Source organism: Heteronotia binoei, chromosome 7 (assembly GCF_032191835.1).
Source record: "Heteronotia binoei isolate CCM8104 ecotype False Entrance Well chromosome 7, APGP_CSIRO_Hbin_v1, whole genome shotgun sequence".
Classification (NCBI taxonomy): Eukaryota; Metazoa; Chordata; class Lepidosauria; order Squamata; family Gekkonidae; genus Heteronotia; species Heteronotia binoei.
Genome location: NC_083229.1, coordinates 109,678,951 through 109,700,583, shown reverse-complemented (window position 1 = coordinate 109,700,583; position 21,633 = coordinate 109,678,951). Strand labels below are relative to the sequence as shown.

General features: G+C 42.2%; 1 protein-coding gene across 2 annotated transcripts in view; it reads right to left on the bottom strand.

The window, feature by feature from the left end:
• Positions 1-20,920, bottom strand: part of RIOK1 (RIO kinase 1) — a 38,342-nt gene extending 17,422 nt beyond the window's left edge. Inside the window, exons 1-11 of one of the 2 annotated variants that reach the window (XM_060244196.1) lie at positions 20,811-20,920; positions 19,204-19,328; positions 17,844-18,036; positions 15,739-15,829; positions 12,978-13,047; positions 11,743-11,785; positions 9,242-9,334; positions 7,480-7,592; positions 7,256-7,336; positions 4,774-4,860; positions 1,825-1,962 (exon numbers count right to left, since the gene is read on the bottom strand). In XM_060244196.1, coding sequence (XP_060100179.1) covers positions 1,825-1,962; positions 4,774-4,860; positions 7,256-7,336; positions 7,480-7,592; positions 9,242-9,334; positions 11,743-11,785; positions 12,978-13,047; positions 15,739-15,829; positions 17,844-18,036; positions 19,204-19,328; positions 20,811-20,855 — 1,079 coding nt within the window. In that variant the 5' untranslated portion in view covers positions 20,856-20,920. Of the gene's footprint in view, positions 1-1,824; positions 1,963-4,773; positions 4,861-7,255; positions 7,337-7,479; positions 7,593-9,241; positions 9,335-11,742; positions 11,786-12,977; positions 13,048-15,738; positions 15,830-17,843; positions 18,037-19,203; positions 19,329-20,645 lie in introns of both variants that reach the window. The other variant, XM_060244195.1, reaches the window with a different exon arrangement.
• Between the last annotated feature and the right edge of the window lie 713 nt (positions 20,921-21,633).

The following is a 21,633-nucleotide window of genomic DNA, read 5'->3' as shown; positions in this document are numbered from 1 at the left end:
AAAAGAACTTCCTACCATTTGATAGAGGGGGGGGGGAGAGTCTGGAGGGCCAAGTGCTTGAAACCTGAAGCGACTGCAAAACGAAAAGTCACAAATTCCCTTTATGATGCAGGTTTCAAGTGTACTAGAGCGTGGGGGCAGGTTAAGGGAGAAGAATTTCAATGGTGAAACACCCAGTGGATGCACTTTAAGCACTGCCTTCATCTCTTATTTCCTAGTTCCTCTAGTGCTATAAGAGATGGTGACGAAGACACAGCCTAGATGGGAGTGGCCAACCTGCGGCTCAGGAGCTTCGGCTCTTTCACACATACTTGTGTGTCCCTCGAAGCTCCCACCAACCAGTCGGCCAGCTTGGAGAAGGCATTTCTCTCTTTAAATCGCTTTTCCAAGCCAAGACAGCTGGCAGCTTGGAGAACACATTTAAAGTTGCTTTCTTTTCACCTTTCCCTCCCCCATCTATTTGCCTTCCTTCTGGCTCTCAAACATCTGACGTTCGTGTCCTGTGCCTCTCAAACATCTGAGGTTTATTGCATGTTGCTCTCATGTTACGCAAGTCTGGCTACCCTTGGCCTAGTTCAACAGCTGACTTTGGAATCCACAAATAACTGGAACCCAGATAAAGGACTTTAAGAAAACAGTGGAAATTTGCGGTACAATCGGTCATACTTGCCAGCCTTTTGGACCAGTCATTTGAAAGACAGCTCTGTATGTGTTCGCTGCAACTACACTGCTTCCTCTGAGAGCTACTGCCACATAGTGAGGGCTGTGAAATCCTTGGTTCAAATCTGCACATAACCAGCAGCCCTCGACATACTCCAGCCTAGGCTGCCACCCTCTGGCCTGCCTTACAGGGCTGCTTTAAACTATTCTTAAATGATGGGAGGAAAAAAGGGAAGTCCTGAATGAATCATTCTAGCCTGGCCCTTCTCCAGTAATTTAAGCAGCACTGGTTTTAAAGATTACTGAAACGATATACGAGAAGCACTATGAACACTTGAAATATGCTGTTGAAGTGCTACAAGCATATTTCTCATAATCTCAGACTGGTAAAAAGTGGTTTGCTCAATAGATCTCATTCCTAAATTCAACTGCACTGCAAGAAAACAAGGAAAACCCCAAAAGTGATTTTCCAGAAATGGACAATGGGAGCTCATTCCATCTTTCCTATGTCATTTCCTATGATAAGTTAAGCTTTTACTATCAAAGATTTCAGGTTTTCACGGCTGGTAACATCATTAGGGTTTGTAGAATCTTTCAGGCTCAAGTGCCGTGTTCTACTGGAGAAAGTTTTCCTTCCAGACGTTTCGTTCTCAGCTGCGGAGAACATCCTCAGTGGCGTTGCAGCCGGAGCAGGTGCTCTGACCTTCTTGGCTGCTGTGCATTGAGTGAGGCCAGGGCTGCTGGAGAGCTGCTATTTCTAGGCTGGAGGGGGTGTGGTGAAAGGGCAATAGAAATAGGCAATAGAAATAGCAGCTCTCCAGCAGCCCTGGCCTCACTCAATGCACAGCAGCCAAGAAGGTCAGAGCGCCTGCTCCGGCTGCAACGCCACTGAGGATGTTCTCCGCAGCTGAGAACGAAACGTCTGGAAGGAAAACTTTCTCCAGCAGAACACGGCACTTGAGCCTGAAAGATTCTACAAACCCTAATAAGCTTTTACTGTTTCTGAGGACTGCACTGCACACTTGCACGATGTCTTTAGCGACAGCCCACATTCACAAGCTCGAAGCGCCAGGAGGACAACACCCAAGCCTGCGGGCAGAGCGGTACAATGCAACTTTAATCCATTATTCAAAGAGGCATCGACGTGAAGGTTCAAAAACATACAGCATATTAAATTCACTGAGATCTGCATGAACAAGTCTCGCGTCCTGATACATTCTTCTCATGTACTGTATGACTTGCAGGTACAACTCTCGAGCTTTCGTGTCTGATAACTGGGCATTTTTCAACAAAGGAGCAGGCCTTGGGACAAAAGACAAAGAAAGGGGGTGGGGGAGAGAAACAAAATTAATAATTTTTTTTTTTTTTTGCCTAGATCACCAATCAGGGCTTTTTTCTCTGGGAGAACGCAGTGAAACAGAGTTCCGGAACGTCTTCATGGAAACAACATTTTATTTATTTATGCTATATTTATATCCTGCCCATTCTATGTAGACTCAAGGAGGCTAACAACATAAAATACACAATAAACAATAAGCATTATTAAAAGAGTAAAACAATCAAATAAAATTGTAATGGTGCTACTTCATCTATTCAGGCAGATCATATAATATTTTCCTTTCTCAACGTGTATTTCTCATAATCTCAGGCTGGTCAAAAGAGGTTTGCTCAACAGATCTCATTCCTAAATTCAACTGCACCGCAAGAAAACTAGCAGAACCACAAAAATCCTCAAAAAAGTCTTTAAAACTTCATGAGGAGCAACCCCTGTGTTTCTCCTTCATCTCCCTCTTGAGAGTTCTGGCACCTCCTTTTCCAGAAATAAAGCACTGACTATCTTACAGTGTGTTGCACAACGTATGATTCAGTCCAGAGCTGGTTAGAACAATATCCCCACCCAACACAAGTCAGCGTCTGTCTACAAAAAAAGACTCCTGCCTATATTGCTAATCTAGCTAAGCAAGTCAATTGTGGTGTTTAGGCCAGGGGTTTTACACAGTGGGTGATTGGGAGCTTAGTCGCTTGAAATGTGATTTAGCTTGGGAGTGAACACCATCTCAGTGATTTCAGGAAAATAATGATTATGCTATAAAAAAAAATCAAACACACTCAAACAATGGAGGTCAGTTTTGCAATGTAGCCAGTTTGGTGTAGTGCTTAAGTGTGCAGACTCTTATCTGGGAGAACCGGGTTTGATTCCCCACTCCTCTACTTCCACCTGCTAGAATGGCCTTGGGTTATCCATAGCTCTCGCAGGAGTTGTCCTTGAAAGGGCTGCTGCTGTGAGAGCCCTCTCAGCCCCACTGACCTCACAGAGTGTCTATGTGGGGGGGGGGAGATAAAGGAGATTGTAACCGCTCTGAGACTGAGATTCAGACTATAAGGCAGAATATAAATCCAATATCTTCTTCGAGGCTTGATTGGGACAGGAGTATGTCTTTTTTCCCCATTCTTTTGGGGACTTAAAGCCACCTGGAGAAGAGCCATTTCCAATTTGGGAAATAGAATTTCCTGGGTTATGGGAAGTAAGAACAACCTTCCCCATAAGTGCTTCTTGCATCTGAGGATTCCCAGCATTACATGCCCTTTGGCCCCTACCCACAAAGTGATCGGTGGTAAAGAGCATGAGCAGGCTGCAAAGAACCGCAAGGAACCTAAGCATTTTTTAAAAGGTTGCTACAAAGATCCTTTGGCCTACCTCCTAGAATAGTCATACCTCCTACTAGGGAGGAATCAAGCAAGAATTCAAACCTGCTCCTGACAGCTGTTCAAATTGCCCTTCTTAAGATGCACCACGCCCAACAGGTAAGTTCTCTTTGCACATCAAGCCAGGACACTTTTGTACCGATCTAGCTAAAACTTCCAAGAGCGTGTTCAGCATTACAAGACAACTTGGAAACACAGAGCATGGCAGGGGGCATTGGTTACGCTTTGGAGGGACTCTGGAACTAATTTTGCATACCATAAAAATCACAAAGTAGTGGTCCTCAAAAAGACCACCAAGGTGGCTAATGATTTTAATGTACACATGGTAAAACCCACATTTTTAAAACATTAAATCTTCCCCAAACACATATCATTAAAACAAATTAAAAACAGGGTTAAAATGCATACAAAGATGTTAAAAACTCCCCAAAACACAGGTCAAGAAGGAGGGTCATTGAGGGAATGTCAAATGGAACAAAAAAATCTTCACCCACTGGCAGAAGATGGCAACAGAAGGGCAGACGAATCTCCTGAGGGAGAGTTCCAAAGCCAAAGCCTGGGAGAGAGAAGGCTCTCTCCCAGGTGAGCTACCTGCCTAACCTCAGAAGGTGGAGCACCCAAAGCAGGGCCTCCAAAGGGGACTATATGGATCTCATGTTAAAAAGTAAATCAGGTGGACACGAACACCTCTGGGAAAGACATGTTCTCAGTTTAATCCAGACTTGCAAGAATAGAGCAATTAACAGACTCCATTTATTGCCTTATGACACTCTTACCATCATTCTCCCATTCTGACATGGTACTGTTTTACTGGTTTCCCACGCAAATGCTATCCAGACCAAGCGTTCTTTCAGTTTGTTAATTTCACTATTTTGCCGTTGGATTCTAACTTTGTACCACTTTGCACTCTTAACCACTGCCCACCAGCTCTAAGTACCTCTGCTCACTGTACCTCATTCCATGGTCTGATGAAGTATTCATGCATACGAAAGCTTCCATTCTGAATAAAACTTTGTAAGTCTTAAAGGTGCTACTGGACTCCTACTTTGTTCTATTGCTTCAGACCAACACGGCTGCCTACCTGGATCTATCTATATGGATCTCAGGCAGGTTGATAAGGGAGTTGGAGATCCTTTTAGTATCCTGGCCCCAAACCATATGGCTTTGAGGCTCAAGACCAGCACCTTGAATTGTGCCCAGAAACCAAACGGGAGCCAGTGTAGATGGTGCTATAATGGAGAGGTATGGTCCTTAGAACCCATTCCAGTCAACATCCTGGTTGCAATATTCTGTTACCAACCGAAATTTCCAAACACTTATCAAGGGCAACCATGGAACCCCACAGTCTCTTCTCCTTTTTTAAGGTCTTTAAGAATATCTATATACACAGTTTCTGAGGATACTTACATGTCATTTTTCCCAATAAAGCCCATAACAAGAACATGACTTCTTAGCATAATAGGTTCGGGGCATGGAATTTGTGCTACATGTAACCTGAAAGAAAAAGCCAAAAACTGCTGTTATCCAGCAAGATAATGCCAAGAAAAAAGTTACACATTAAACAGAATTGGCAACAACTGCCTTAGAAATAACAACTCATTTGTTTGCAGTTTCCCTCCCCCTCCTCCTTCTTCTTAAGGAATGCCTTTAGCGTGACAATATTGACCTAGGTTAAGCATTATAAAAATGCTTAAACTGAGCATTTAGAAAAACCTCTAAAACAATCTCAAAGTAAACACAAGGTTTTTAATTCCTCAAAAATACCTAACAGAAGAGGAACCTCCCTTCTTTTTAAACTGTTACAACTAGAGACGATACATAGGAGGGACTGGGTGGCTTCAACAACAAAGCAATTGTTGACAATTAGTTTAGTTAGACCAGAACTATCTAAAGTGAGGAAGAAGTGTGAGGAATCCAGTTCCTTCCTTTGATTTCTTCCACCTTCTCCATAGCCTGAGGTAAAAAGTGTCAGGCCAGAGTATTGCCTGTCCTGGAAGAGAAGGAAGACTGAAGAATACACTTGGATGGGGCAGCACAATCATTCCCCCTTTTTTCTGGAAAACCATGAAATAAGTTGATAAATCACCACTGATGTTTTAATTAACTTTGATGTGATAACAGGAATAAGGGTTTAATGCATACTGTTATATAAGGCCAAAGGCAATTACTATCAGGATGAACAAAGGGACATCAACAGTTATGGCAGAAGAAGAATAATGTTCAAAATATGTAAACATCTTTGCTAGATACAATTAAAATAGTTCAGTGTTTAGACACTAGGTTGCATTTTCTTGGCTGCCAAGATATATTGCGCCAGTCAATACAAAACATACTGATCTGAATAAGAAAGAAAGAAACTTTCTTGGGGAGGGACGGTGGCTCAGCGGTAGAGCATCTGCTTGGTAAGCAGAAGGTCCCAGGTTCAATCCCTGGCATCTCCAAAAAAGGGTCCAGGCAAATAGGTGTGAAAAACCTCAGCTTGAGACCCTGGAGAGCCGCTGCCAGTCTGAGTAGACAATACTGACTTTGATGGACCAAGGTCTGATTTAGTATAAGGCAGCTTTATATGTTCATATGTTCACAAACTTGTTTCTCCATCACAGGAGAAAAATTGATACCCTTTAAATCTCAGCAAGAAATTTACTTCAGGGCTCTATATACAAAAGGCAAAACAAAACACAATGTGAAAAATCTTCTGGGAATAAGGGTTTAATGAACATGGATTATTTCTGTGTGTTCCAGGTAAATAGTGAAAAAAGAATCCAGAGTGATTTTAACAAAGATGTAAAAGTTTATAAAAGTGTAAACAGGAAAAACTTAATTATTCCAAAAACTGTTCATTATTTATCTGCTTAGGAGGGTGAGAAATGTATCCAACTGGTAGCAAGCTATAGGCAAAATTCAGTCCATGGATAAGAACATAAGGAGAGTCCTGCTGGATCAGACCAATGGTCCATCTAATCTAGCACTCTGCCTCACACAGCGGCCAACCAGTTCCTCTGGAAGGCCAATAACAAGGGACAGAGGCTGAGATCTTCCCCAGTGTTGCCTCCTGACACTGGGATTTAGACCGTGGAGATTCCCTTCAGTCACCATGGCTAGTAGCCACTGACAGATTTATCCTCCATGAATCCATCTGATCCCCTTTTAAAGGTGACTACTGCTGTGGCCACAACATCCTCTGGCAGCAAATTCCATATTTTAATCAGCTGCTATGTATCGAAGTATTTCCTTTTGTCCAGCCTGAATCTACTTCATTGGATGCCCTTGAATTCTAGTATTTTGGGAGAGGGAGAAATGTCTCTTTGTCAACTCTTTCCATCTAATGCATAATTTTATAAACCTCTATCATGCCCCCCTTAGTTCTCTTTTCTAAACTGAAAAGTCCTGGTCTCTTCAGCCTTTTCTCATAGAGAAGGTACTTCAACCCCCTAACCCTCTTGGCTGCCCTCTTTTGCACTTTTCCAGCTCTGCAATGTCCTTTTTGAGATACAGCGACCGGAACTGTACATATCTGTTACCTATAACAACTGCAGTGGATTCACAATACACAAGATCCTGGCTTGGGGATTTGCAATACCATTTGCTCACAACCTGGAAGAAAGTCTTGTCCTTTTAGTAGAGGTTTAATGTATAAGAAACAGACAGATAAAACCTTCCATGACACAGAAGTAAACAGTGCCACCTGGTAAATAACATTCCATTAAGCCTCTGTTTAAGGGGCAAACCGCTTTTTTCTCCAGGATGTTGGTAATAGTTAGACAATGAACACCTGATCTCTTCAGACCCTACAATTTGAAGATAAAAAACTTCCAAAAAGCAAGCGATTAAAGCGTTTCCTACAATATGGAGTGTGGGGACGAAGTCTGTGACAAAAGAAAACGGGCACCTTGTTAAATTCCTCATTTCTTTTTCTGCCCACGTCTTGACCATTTTTCTAGGATTTCCTTTACAGTATCCACGGCGAAACCTAGAAAAGCACAGGAGATAACATTAAATTATTAAAACTCAGTGGGTTTTTTTTTAAGTAAAATTTAAAGACGATTGGATGAGTACAACACCACAAGTGTACAACTCGAGATTCAAAACAGGAAAAAGAATCCTCCATCTCACCTGAATTCTCCGCTCACGTATTTATCCCGGTCTTTAAACATCAGAATAGAAGTTTTATATATCTTTATTGCCCTGTTCTCTCCATTTGCTGTACTGGCATGATACACATTAGCCTAGTAAATTGCAAGAAAGAAAAACAGAGGAAGATCAATGCAACTACAAGACTCCTTTTGTATAAGAGAAAGAGAGAGAAAAGAATTTCTGAAACCATAAGATCCAGTGAAGCTCTGCTACACACACCAGACTGGCACCATGTGAAACCCAGTGAAACAGATGCATACTATCAGTTACCTACAGCGGACCTCCAAGTAATCTATCTTGGTTTTGCTATCTGCCTTAACTGCAAAAAGGACAAGGTAGCTAAATGCCAAGTATGTCACAAAACATGGCTGGTGGGCTGTCTGGCTTGACTTGTCTTAAGTTGCAAATGCTTACGTTCACCTATGCTCAGCCACTGTTTCTGTCTGGAAATCCATACAAAACATTATACAAACTATGCATGCAGTTAATTGTGGGAAACATGCTTCTACACACAGAATCCATTTTTCTGAAGGTATGTTTGTTGGACTTCATGAAAGGAAAGTTCCTGTCCAAAGTGTGTGTGTGGGGGGGGGGGGAAACTGCTCTGTATCTGGAAGCCTGTTTCTGTACAAACAAAGGTCTTTAGATTCTGACCTTGGTTTAGTGCAAGGCTACTGGCCATGTGCACGACACACCTGCACATAGCTCATGCCATCATAACCTTACATCTATAAGCTACTCTTTATACTGAACACTGTTCAGACCAAATGAGTAAATGTCTACCAATGGTCTAAGCACAGAGACAGACAACTGGTAGCTCAGCAGTGGGATCTGGCCCAAAAGCAGTTTTATTCAGCCCACAACAGCTCTACTAAATGTAAACTGCGATATGACGAAAGGTTTTCCCCTCTGTCAAAGTAAACCAGGAGGTTTAAATGCTTTAATGGATTGTTTTTATTGGTTTTAATGTTATTGTTTTAATTATGTTGTAATCCGCCCTGATCCTGTTCACGGGGTAGGGTGAAATAGAAATTTACTAAATAACAAAAAACAACAATTTTACAACTTAAGAAACTATGGCTAGTCAGAGCTATCCAATCACAGGAAGCTGCCTTGTATTAATCAGACCACTGGGTCCATGAGAGGCAGCACTGTCTTCTGAGACTCGCAGCATCTCTCCAGGATTTCGGGCAGTGGTCTTTCACATAAAAAAAGGTGCAAGCACCAAGTTGTTTCTGACCTGGGGTGACGTTGTATCATGTCATTTTCACAGCAGAATTTTACAGAGTGGTTTGCCATTGCCTTCCCCAGTCATCTACGCTTTCCCCTCAGCAAGCTGGGTACTCATTTTACTGACCTCAGAAAGATGGAAGGCTGAGTCAGCCTCAAGCCGGCTACCTGAACCCAGCTTCCGCTGGGATCGAACTCAGGTCATGAGCAGAGCATAGGACTGCAATACTGCAGCTTACCACACCTGTGCCAAATCCTTAACTGGAGCTGCCAGGGATTGAACCTAAGACCTCCTGCCTGCCAAGCAGATAATCTACCACTGAGCCACAGTCCTCCCCCATAATTCTGCTACATGTCCGAGCAAATGCATATAATTGTTAATAAAATTCAATTTTGCATAATAAAATTCAATTTTCATTTCCCGCCCCCCCTTCTGAGGTGCTCCAGCCCCAGAGAAGAGCAATTTAGCATTTACAATAAGGGATGCAGTCCTATTGACAGCGACACTGACCTCCTTCCCTGTACTGATGCAGCCATAGATCTCGGATATCACACCTCTCGTTAGCATCTTGAATAGAATCATTCTGGTTCTTGGGTCCAAAACCTTGAGAGGGGGAAACAAAGGCAAAAATTATGTTACAAGAAGTTTCTGGAAATATGATAAAAGAAATCACCTCCAAGCTTAAAACTCAATGGAAAGGCCTATAACCAGTTGTGTTGGAAAAATCAAAACGAATTCATCCATCAGGTCCTCTCCAAACCACTAACTTTAGCTAATACTCTGTCTGCCAGCGAACAATTCTAACGTGCCTCTCAACCCTGGGGCTGAATTTACACAGGGCTTCACTGAAGTCTGACCAACCTTCCATATAAAAGTAAAGTCTAACACAGAAACAATAGAACAAGCTTTTACAAGCCACAGTAAAACCCACAGTAAGAAAACAAGAGAAGCCATGTTGGATCAGGCCAATGGCCCATCCAGCCCAACACTCTGTATGTCGCCAAAAATTTTTATATATATATATATATATATATATATATATATATATATATATATATATATATATATATATATATATATATATATATATATATATATATATATAAAAATTATAATATAATAATTAATATACTTAATAATTAATTATATAATTAATTATTACAATTGATGATAATTTAATATATATATATATAATAACTGTGGCTAATAGCTACTGATGGACCTCTGCTCCATATTTTTATCTAACCCCCCCTCTTGAAGCTGGCTATGCTTGTAGCCGTCACCACCTCCTGTGGCAGTGAATTCCACATGTTAATCACCCTTTGGGTGAAGAAGTACTTCCTTTTATCCGTTTTAACCCGACTGCTCAGCAATTTCATCGAATGCCCACGAGTTCTTGTATTGTGAGAAAGGGAGAAAAGTACTTCTTTCTCTACTTTCTCCATCCCATGCATAATTTTGTAAACCTCTATCATGTCACCCTGCAGTCGATGATTCTCCAAGCTAAAGAGCCCCAAGCGTTGCAACCTTTCTTCATAGGGAAAGTGTTCCAACCCTTTAATCATTCTAGTTGCCCTTTTCCACACTTTTTCCAATGCTATAATATCCTTTTTGATTGCGGTGATCAGAATTGTACACAGTATTCCAAATGAGACCACACCATCGATTTATACAGGGGCATTATGATACTGGCTGATTTGTTTTCAGTTCCCTTCCTAATAATTCCCAGCATGGCATTGGCCTTTTTTATTGCAATCGCACACTGTCTTAACATTTTCAGTGAGCTATCTACCACGACCCCAAGATCTCTCTCTTGGTCAGTCTCTGCCAGTTCACACCCCATCAACTTGTATTTGTAGCTGGGATTCTTGGCCCCAATGTGCATTACTTTGCACTTGGCCACATTGAACCTCATCTGCTACGTTGACGCCCACTCACCCAGCCTCAACAGATCCCTTTGGAGTGCCTCACAATCCTCTCTGGTTCTCACCACCCTGAACAATTTAGTGTCATCTGCAAACTTGGCCACTTCACTGCTTACTCCCAACTCCAAATCATTTATGAACAAGTTAAAGAGCATGGGACCTAGCACTGAGCCCTGAGGCACCCCACTGCTTACCGTCCTCCATTGCGAAGACTGCCCATTTATACTCACTCTCTGCTTCCTATTAATTAGCCAGTTTTTGATCCACAAGAGGACCTGTCCTTTTACCCCATGACTCTCGAGCTTACTAAGGAGCCTTTGATGAGGAACTTTATCAAAAGCTTTCTGGAAATCAAGGTAAACAACATCTATTGGGTCTCCTTTGTCCACATGTTTGTTCACCCCCTCAAAGAAATGTAACAGGTTAGTGAGGCAAGATCTTCCCTTACAGAACCCATGCTGAGTCTTCCTCAATAACTCGTGTTCATCAATGTGCCTACTCATTCTGTCCTTGATAATGGTTTCTAACAACTTTCCCAGTATTGAAGTCAGACTGACCGGCCTGTAATTTCCCGGATCTCCTCTGGAACCCTTTTTAAAGATGGGGGGACATTTGCTACCTTCCAGTCCTCAGGAACGGAGGCAGATTTAAATGAAAGATTACATATTTTTGTCAGGAGATCCACAAGTTCACTTTTGAGTTCTTTCAGAACTCTTGGATGTATGCCACCCGAACCTGGTGACTTATTAGTTTTTAATTTGTCTATCAGTTGTAGGACCTCCTCTCTTATCACCTCAATCTGACGCAGGTCTTTCAATACCCCTTCCAAAATAAGTGGTTCTGGAGCAGGCAAACACTTCTCATCTTCCACAGTGAAGACGGAGGCAAAAAAGGCATTCAGCTTCTCAGCCATTTATTAAGGTTCTAACCCTAAACAAACCTCCGAGGGAATAAATCTTACGGAACTAAGAAGTAAATTACAGCAATTTAATATGGTTATAATCACATTGCTAGTCTCATGCTGTAAATCTCCTTTTTAAGGATAAGGACTACCGACATTGATCTTTAATAATCTGCACAACTCACTTGTTCTACAGTTGCTCTGTCCGATTTGTCTTTCACCCGGTACCTAAGGGAATCATTATACAACAATTAGGGTGGTACTGCAATACAAATACATCGGGGCTTAATAAGAAAGAGTTGATCCTGTCAGCAACATGCACGTAATTTGGTCAGAAGCCCACATTTAAAGCAATACATCTCAATGCTGTGATTAACACAGATGTCAGTAATATCCTTATTCATGTAAGCTGTGCTTCATTCTTTCAAGAATTTTTCCATCTTGATTCACTGGGAAAGACGTTTTCTGTAAAGATAGGGATGCTCATACAAATCTAAGAAAAATGAAACAAGATTTGTCTAGGGAGGGACTGAGACATTCTCTCCTTTAAAGAGGTGGCAGCTGTACCTTTCACCAGCTTAGACTAGTTAAATGCCAGCTGTGGCTGTTCCTGGGCAGGAAAGACCTTGACAATGTGATGCATTCCTTATTAACAAGAGCAATGCACTCAACATGGGGCTGCCCTTGAAGACTGTCTGGAAGCTACAGTTGGTACAGAATGCTGACCGGAATGGGTCATAGGGACCATATCAATCTGGTCACGTTTCATCTATTTAAAAAAAGGTAAAGGTAGTCCCCTGTGCAAGCACCAGTCGTTTCTGACTCTGGGGTGACGTGGCGTCATGATGTTTTCACGGCAGAATTTTTATGGGGTGGTTTGCCATTGCCTTCCCCAGCCATCTATACTTTCTCCCCAGCAAACTGGGTACTCATTTTACTGACCTCGGAAGGATGGAAGGCTGAGTCAACCTTGAGCCGGCTACCTGAACCCAGCTTCCCCCGGGATTGAACTCAGGTCATGAACAGAGAGTTTGGATTGCAGTACTGCAGCTTTACCACTCTGTGCCACGGGGCTCTATGGTTTCATCTATAGTGGCTACCAAATTCAAGGTGCAATAATACGCAGTGGTGTTCATCAGGGTGTGTGGAGAAAGTTTGGAAATTCACAGAAAAGCTCACAGGGGAACATGACTTCTGGGTTTTTTAATGTGCTCATTGAGAAGCAAAGTGTTCTGTCTTTCCTCTAAATATACCGGTACATTATATAAAGGTCTCAATTGTCTAAAAACATAAAATAACTATATTTAGTATTTTTAAAATAATATATTCAAATTTCAAGTGTGATATTGTAGACTCTAATAAGGCCAATCAATTCTCAGGAGTTCTGAAAAAAAATCTTTTACAAAGTCATATCGCTTACATTTCTGCTTCTCTTTGCCTTGATTTCTCTGTAACTTTGTTTATAACCGAATCTGCAAAATGTAGCTTGTCTAAAGAAAAACAAACATAAAAGGGACTGATAGTCAAAACAACCCCAGCAACCTCACGTTGCAATTTAAGACCAGCTTCAACTATGCTGTCTGAAAACACATGAACTGTTCTTTAATACAGTGGTCCCCAACCTTTTTGGCACCAGGGACCGGTTTTGTGGAAGACAATTTATCCATGGACTGGGGGTGGGTGGGGAGGGCAGTGGTTTCGGGATGATACAATTGTGCACTTTATTTTTCTCTGGTGGTTAAGTGTGTGGACTCTTATCTGAAAAAAACGGGTTTGCTTCCCCACTCCTCCACTTGCAGTTGCTGGAATGGCCTTGGGTCAGCCATAGCTCTCACAGAGGTTGTCCTTGAAAGGGCAGCTGCTGTAAGAGCTCTCTCAGCCCCACCTACTTCACAGGGTGTCTTTGTAGGGGAGGAAGATAAAGAAGCTTGTGAACCGCTCTGACATTTGGAGTGGAGGGCAGGATATAAATCCAGCGTCTTATTATTATTTTCACTACTACATTGTAATATAGAATTAAATAATTATACAACTCATGGCCCGGTTGCTAACAGGCCACGAACCAGTACTGATCCACGGACCGGGAGTTGGGGACCCCTGCTTTAATAGATACAGTCTGGGGAGTGGGGGTGAAGCATCTGTAAAATAAAAATCACTCTGACCTGGATAGCCCAGGCTAGGTTTGGTATTTGGATGGGAGACCATGGAAGCAAGCATCTCTGTTAGTCTCTTTTCTTGAAAATCATATGAGGGCGCCCTAAGTCAGCTGTGACTTGATGGCAAGAAATAAAAAGAAAACAGTCTGCCTCATATAAGTGAAATGATGAAGAGAGCTCTGACTCATAAAAGCTCACACTGGAATAAGCTGCATTAGTCTTCAAAGTGACTCTGGGGCATCTGTTTTATTTTGCTGATGGAGCTAAAAGGGCTTCCAATCTGGAACTATGCAAGCTTATACTACGTTCAGATTCTCCAGTGCATTTAACAGAGGCCACCTATGTATGCATAAGCCAGCTGGCGAAACTTTTAGCAGTTATCACCTGTTAACACCTCCGAACCACTGTTAAAGGATTGCTAGTTTTCCTGGCTTGTTTTATTGGTGGTAATTCTTACACTGTTCTATTTTTCTGGCATAATTTTTATTTAGTGAGCCGCACCTAATCTCGGTAGAGGCAGCATGTATGTTTTCTAAATAAAGGCCAGTTCAATTGTTGGCAACTTAATTTGCAATCTCCCCAAATCAGTCCCAAATACCCCACTCTTTGTGCCCTAATATCAAAGGCTCCATCAAATCCATTGAACACGGGGGTAGCTTGGGGGTAGTTTGGGAGAATAGCCACATCTCTGTTTTTGCATTGCTGTTCTCCCTTCCCCTGGATTCAGAGGTCCAAAGTAGACCGCATTAACTCCAGCTTTCTAACCTGCTGCAGCCAATCACCCTGAGTGATCCTCTTATACCTGAGACTTTCTCGCTGTGAATTGCTGAGAGTGTAAAAAGCTTCATGTATACTGCTGCTGAAAACAGTGAGGAGCAGTTAAGGGATGTTGGTGGGATAAAAACCAGAGAGGGAGAAAAAAAGATTAAAAGTTGAAGAAGAAGAAGATATTGGATTTATATCCCACCCTCCACTCCAAAGAGTCTCAGAGCGGCTCACAATCTCCGTTACCTTCCTCCCCCACAACAGACACTCTGTGAGGTGGGTGGGGCTGGAGAGAGCTCTCACAGCAGCTGCCCTTTCAAGGACAACCTCTGCCAGAGCTATGGCTGACCCAAGGCCATGCTAGCAGGTGCAAGTGGAGGAGTGGGGAATCAAACCCGGTTCTCCCAGATAAGAGTCTGCACACTTAACCACTACACCAAACTGGCTCTGAAAAAACAAGGCTAATGAGAGGGGGTTACAGAAGAACCAGAGAGGGGGAGAGATGAGCAAAAGATAACATAGAAAGAACTGTGAGTGCTGTGGGATGTAGAAAGTTAACGAGGCAGCTGAGAAATGGGGCTACACAGAGATCTGTGACTGGGGAAACAGAACAGAGAAAGTAGTGGGAGTGCAAAAAGGGGGATCCCAGAAAGAACAGAGAAGCACTGTGAGATGCAACTAAACGTGGTTTGGTATGGAGAACTAACAGAGATGTTCAAAGAGACCTGCGTTGTGGGGAAAGAGACAAAATAGTATGTCATGGGGTTCTAACAGAAAAAGGAGATTAACTAAGAACAAGTTATGGAGAAAACACTGAGTGTAGAAAAAAATTTCTCTGTGTAGTGTGTTTAATTTAGTAATGTGGTGCTCTTGTCTTAATAAAAACAGAAATATTTCAGTTGTGCATTGTTGCGAAAATAGTGTCTTATTGTAGATGTAACTGTATTGTAAGAGACTAAGAAAAGTAACACAAAAACATTATTGCAAAGGAAATGAACAGAGAAAATGCTCAGCTCAAAAATAATCCACACTGCCATTATTTTGAAGCCAACACTTTTTCAGCACACACCCAAACAGTAACTCAGTTGGTCCTGATTCAACTAATTTCCAACAAATTTTCAAAAACGTGGAATACCACTATCTGTACACTGCCCAGAACAATTCAACAGAGATACCCACTAATTAAAAATGCACAGGGTTCTTATTGAATTCTATCCAACTCCAACCTTTGCAAAAGAAGATAAACACGATTCTACTTACCTAAATTAATTTTATTGTCAAATTTTCTTAGTGCCTTGTCTGTAGGAGTGGACATTTTGGATGCATTGCTGCTGGGTATTTGTCTGTTTGCCTGAAATGATTTTTGAGATATCACTTGAACTTCCACCCAAGGCATTCAAAGCACACATATTAGTTTCAGCACATCATGCTGCCAGTGCTCTACTCATGGTTAAACAGCCTCAACTCCATGCTTCCAGTTCCCCATTCTTTCCTTTTTCTGGTTCAAATCCCCCCCAAGTTTAAAACCCATGGCTAGCACTGAACCTTGTTAAAGTGTACATATACCTAGGTAAGCATTAATCACAGTTTAATAATAATAATAATAATAATAATAATAATAATAATAATAATAATAATAATAATAAATTTATTCTTATATCCCGCCCTCCCCCGCCAAGGTGGGCTCAGGGCGGCTCACAGGACATGGAATATACCATGATTACAATAAAATACAATCATTACTATAAAAGACAATTAAAACATAGTTAAATTACATTCAAATTAAGTTAAATAAACAATTAAAATATTATAGGCTACAGATTAAAGTGCTACAGTTCAATATATGTATAGGATGGCTAGCTGTCATTACCCGGGTTCCATCTTGAACGCAAGTTGGCAGAGGATGGTTTTGCAAGCCCTGCGAAACTAATTTAGGGCTCGCAGGGCTCGCACCTCCTCTGGTAGTTCATTCCACCATTGGGGAGCCATTGTAGAGAAGGCCTGCTCCCTCGTTTTCCGCCTGGCCTCCCTTGGTCCAGGGATTCGTAGAAGATTTTGGAAACTAGATCTCAGTGCTCTCTGGGGAACATATGAAGAGAGGAGGTCCCTAAGGTAGGCAGGTCCTCGGCCATATAGGGCTTTAAAGGTAATAACCAGCACCTTGTAATGAACTCGGTACACAACTGGCAGCCAGTGCAGCTCCCGCAGCCTAGGCTGTACATGTTCCCACCGTGGTAGTCCCACTAACAGCCTGGCTGCTGCATTCTACACTAGCTGTAGTTTCCGCGTTCGGTACAAGGGCAGCCCCATGTAGAGGGCATTACAGTAGTCCAGCCTTGAGGTGACCGTTGCATGGATCACAGTTGCCAGGTCGCTACGTTCCAAGAACGGGGGAGTTCCAGTAAGCGGGGAAGATCTGCACATGGGCACAGGGAAAGATCCAGGCCAGATCTCTGTCATGCTCTGGAAGCATTACTACCCATCCTAGTCTTTACCAGATGGAATTAGTGACTGCAAAAGGTGGATTGAATCAAAGATAATCATTTGAAAGGTAGCAGAAGTTTCAATTCATTAAAATTTTAATCAGATGGTACTTTGAACATCCTACTGCTTTGAACAAAATGCATAACAATTTTGACATTTTTTCCCCACTGGTGGTGTTCTAAACATACCTACACCTTTTGGCAGCATGAGAGCCAACAAATGAAAAGCATCACTGGCTACAATCTCCCACTAGAACCAGATATATTGTTATGAAACAATTAGAAAGATCCAAAAATTAGTAAAAACTCAGCAGCGTTTATTTCTATTTATTAGCCACTGCTAGGCTTACAATAACAGCAAAATGGTCTGACAAGCTTCTACCTGTGTTAGACCAATGGCACAAGAGGCTATGGCGGGGTGGCCATACTTGCTTAACATAAGAGTCATATAGAAGAAATGTCAGATGTTTGAAAGCTGCAGGACATGAACATTGGGGGGGGGGGAAGGGAGGGGAGCAAATAGATGGGGAGGAAGGTGGAAGGAAAGCAACTTTAAATGCCTTCTCCAAGCCAGCTGACGGGGAGGTGGAAGCACTCCTAAATTTTAAATGACAAAGCATAGATACAATATATAAATATCTGAAGTAATAAATACAAATTATTGCTATGAAACCTCATGCTCTACTAAAGCAGTTGTCACAGCACTCTCCTGGATCCTTTATTCAATTATGCGCTCTCCCACTGCACAACAGATGATTCCCACCAAATTATTTTTAAGGCTCATACTCAGATATCTGATGATGAAGCTGAGATTTAAACCGATGACCAGAGACTGAGCAAAACACTTAAGATCTAAGGCACCAATTCTTTCCACACTGTTACCTGTGTGTTTCTTCCTCCAGAAACTAGATTTCCCTTTGTGACTTTCCCCATCCTATCATCCCAGTCCCAATCATCTTCACTGTCTTCACCACTGTCGTCAAATTCATCCACGTATGCTTCCACATACAAATGCGAAGGCTGCATTTGAATTATTTCTTTCTCCTTCTGAATGACTTCAATCTGTTCTTGCTCACTTTTTTTTAAATAAAAGAGCACATATAAGAAAGTTTTAATTAGCGCATCAAGCAATGCATCTTCAAGTCAGCAACATTCTGCATTCTTCTCTCTCAGTACTTCATTTGTCCTGCATTGACGAAAAAGCATCAGATAACTGATGTTCTTCTATTCCAGCTTTTTTTAAGCCTGTGGGCACCTATGGAGTTCTGACACAGGGTGGTGGGGACAAACCACAAAATGTCATTGAGTAAAACTGCATAAAGTGACTCCTCAACATTTCAGGCAGCAGCTCTGCAAAAGATGGTGCCTTTTAAAATGAAAATATTAAGATCCTTCAGCTGGGATGGCAGCAGATACCAAAGCAACTTTTAAAACTTCTGCACAGTCAATCAGAGCTCCAATGGCCAATCAAAGCCCTGCTGAGCAAAAGCCCCATTTGGCCCCACCCAGTTTCTAAAAACATTTGGTGGATACCAGGAAAGGTGCCAGGGGACACCATGGTGCCCATGCAGCCCACACTGGGGTCCTCTGTTTTTTTTCTAAACGACAAGGCTGTTTATAATACTTTTAACCAATCTACTGGACCAGAGCAATGCTCCCTCTGAGCTGTGGAGTCTTGTGAACAAAAATTCTACTTCATTTGCTTACCAGCATTAAAGTTGCGTGCTAATCCATAAATTAGTATGCTCTGGAGCCATTTTCCGTGAGCTAAGATAAAAATGTGTGAGCCGGAGGCTTAAAAAATTGGGAGCTAGCTCACACTAACTCAGCTTAGAGGGAACACTGGACCAGAGACATTCTCCTCTTCCCCACAAAGAGTGTACAAAAAATCTAGGAAGAATTAAAAATGTTTAACTACCAAGCATGTGAGAATGCACACAGATAAATGAACCTATACATAAATGAAACTATATGTACATATACTTGATACGTTTGGCAGAAACTTTTGGCAAAACCAAACGAATCCATGATTCGCAGAACAAGAGAGGAAACTGGGATAAAGATAATTGTTTTTTAATGCAGACAATGCACTAATTCTCTCCACTTCCCAAAAAAGCCAGGCCAGAAAGCTAATTAAAATTCACAAAATAAAAATATGGAAGAGCAGGGTGCTAATAGAGGAAGAACACTGCTTTGCATTTAGATATTGTCAAAATAATCCTGCAAGTTGATTTTCTGTTACCTGTCAGAAGACTCTGCATCATCAAATTGTCCTGGAACTATGCGGCTCATAATTTCATCCCTGAAATTCATTGTTGCTGGTAGGTGGTCTCCAATGCACACAGCCTGTACCGTTGTCTCTGTTTCCTATGTGACGTATTTACAGACAAAATAATAAGGTGGCATCATGTTTTCTATCAACATACTGTGTGAGAAAAATATAACTGTACTTGGTAATGTCACAATGTGCTTAAATAGTGCTTTCTAGGGGTTACATGCTGTGCAATACTATGTTGGTGTTTAAAACAATCTGATATATAGAGACAGGTGCCTTGCTACAATAATAGACCTTGGAACATGTAATGTATTCCATTTGATCAAAAGGCTGACATCATTATTACTTAAGATCACTCATTAATCAACTAGCTCTAAAGGGAGGGATGGTGGTTCAGTGATAGAGCATCTCCTTGGTAAGCAGAAGGTCCCAGGTTCAATCCCTGGCATCTCCAACTAAAAAAGGTCCAGGCAAATAGGTGTGAAAAACCTCAGCTTGAGACCCTGAAGAGCTGCTGCCAGTCTGAGTAGACAATACTGACTTTGATGGACCCAGGGTCTGATTCAGAATGAGGCAGCTTCATACGTTCATATGTTTGTTCATCACAATTTTGGGAGCTATGGAGGTTTTATTTCAATCCTGTGATTCGCAACCAGGATACAGCAGCTATTACAGATTAACCAAAAAAGTACAAAGCTGCAGCTGCGAGAATTGCATTTATAACACCACAAGAGCAACTATAGCAGAATAGCTATGAGGAAATGGCACCAGCAAACAAAGAACACCCCCCCCCATATGTTGCCTTGGGCACACCACCTTTTCCCGTCCGCAATTCAAGGATAACAATACTTACCTACTTTACACCAAGCACTTTAAGAACCTAACAGAAGCCTTGTTGGATCAGGCCATCCAGTCCCAACACTCTGTGTCACACACCAGCCAAAAACCAGGCACCATCAAGACAAGAAGTCCACCAGCAGGGCATTATAAACCATTATTATCAAAGCCAAGGAACAGCCACCCACAATCACCCTGAGAACTGCACAAGATTCATACCCCCATTCAGCCATAAAGCTTGCCAGGTGACCTTGGGGCACCCTACCTCATGAGGATAAAATGGGGGAAAGGGCAGATCTTTTTCTTTGTAGCAGGAACTCCTTTGCATATTAGGCCACACACCCCTGATGTAGCCAATCCTCCAAGAGCTTACAGGGCTCTTTTTACAGAGCCTACTGTAAGCTCTTGGAGGATTGGCTACATCAAGGAGGCCTAATATGCAAAGAAGTTCCTGCTACAAAAAAAGCCCTGGGGAAAGAACTCAGGTAAACTGGGGTGAATTCCCTGGAGGAAGGATAGGAGAAACATGCCATCGAGAAATCACATATCTGGTTAAATTACTATAAATATACCCTAAAGCAGCGTTTACAACCCTGCATTTGTAGAGTGCTGGGAACTACATCTCTTTGCAACCGTAGACGCCTCCCAGGTACTGTACGGATTTGCTCTGTGCGTTCCAGACCCTGCCCTTGGAAAGTGACTTCTGGCTCCCCTATCCCGCCATTCATTTTACCCACCTCCTGCAAAAACGACGGGAGCCCCCAGGTAACGAACGGAAGCATCCACGGCGCCGACGCACGAGGTACAAATCAAGCAGCTTCCCGGAGAAGCGTCAGATAATGACGTCATACGGCTCCCCGGAAGGGTCATACCAAGTAGTGCGAGAACGTACTTTCTTCAGGAGGGCTCGCTGCGGAAGAGGCGATAGAACAAAGTGGGAGTCAAGTGCACCTTTAAGACCAACAAAATTTTATTTAGAAGCTTTCGTATGCATGCATACTTCAGACCTGGGTACAGTGCGCTGAAATATATGTAGTTGGTGGATTAAGAGTAAACTGATACAAAGTTAGGATCAAATGGAGAAACAGTGTAATAAATTGGAAGACCATTTGTCTGGATAACAATAAAAGGTAATAAAAGTTGCCTGTTAATTGCTGTTGCTGCAAATCTAGGTAAAATACATAAAGTCTAGTTAAAAACACAAAGATCACTAGGAGACGCATGTCCTTTTAGGAGTCAAGCTGCACTTTTAAGACCAACAAAATTTTATTCAGAATGTAAGCTTTCTTATGCATACATACTTCTTCAGACGAGGGGATAGGGTACAATGGATGCGATAGGTTCGCAGAAGATGCTGTCCTTTCTGGCAACAGCGGCAGGTGGGCATTCCGAACTCCAAAAGCAGAGGCTCGGAGACGAAAGGCAGCACGAAGGAACAAGAATTGCTTCGCCCGGCTTGCAAATACGTGAGGGAAATTTAGTCGGATCTACAGCCAGATCCGTAATCCGATTTTTACCCAGGCAGGGACGGGGGTGGGGGGGGGGTGGGAGGGATGATTT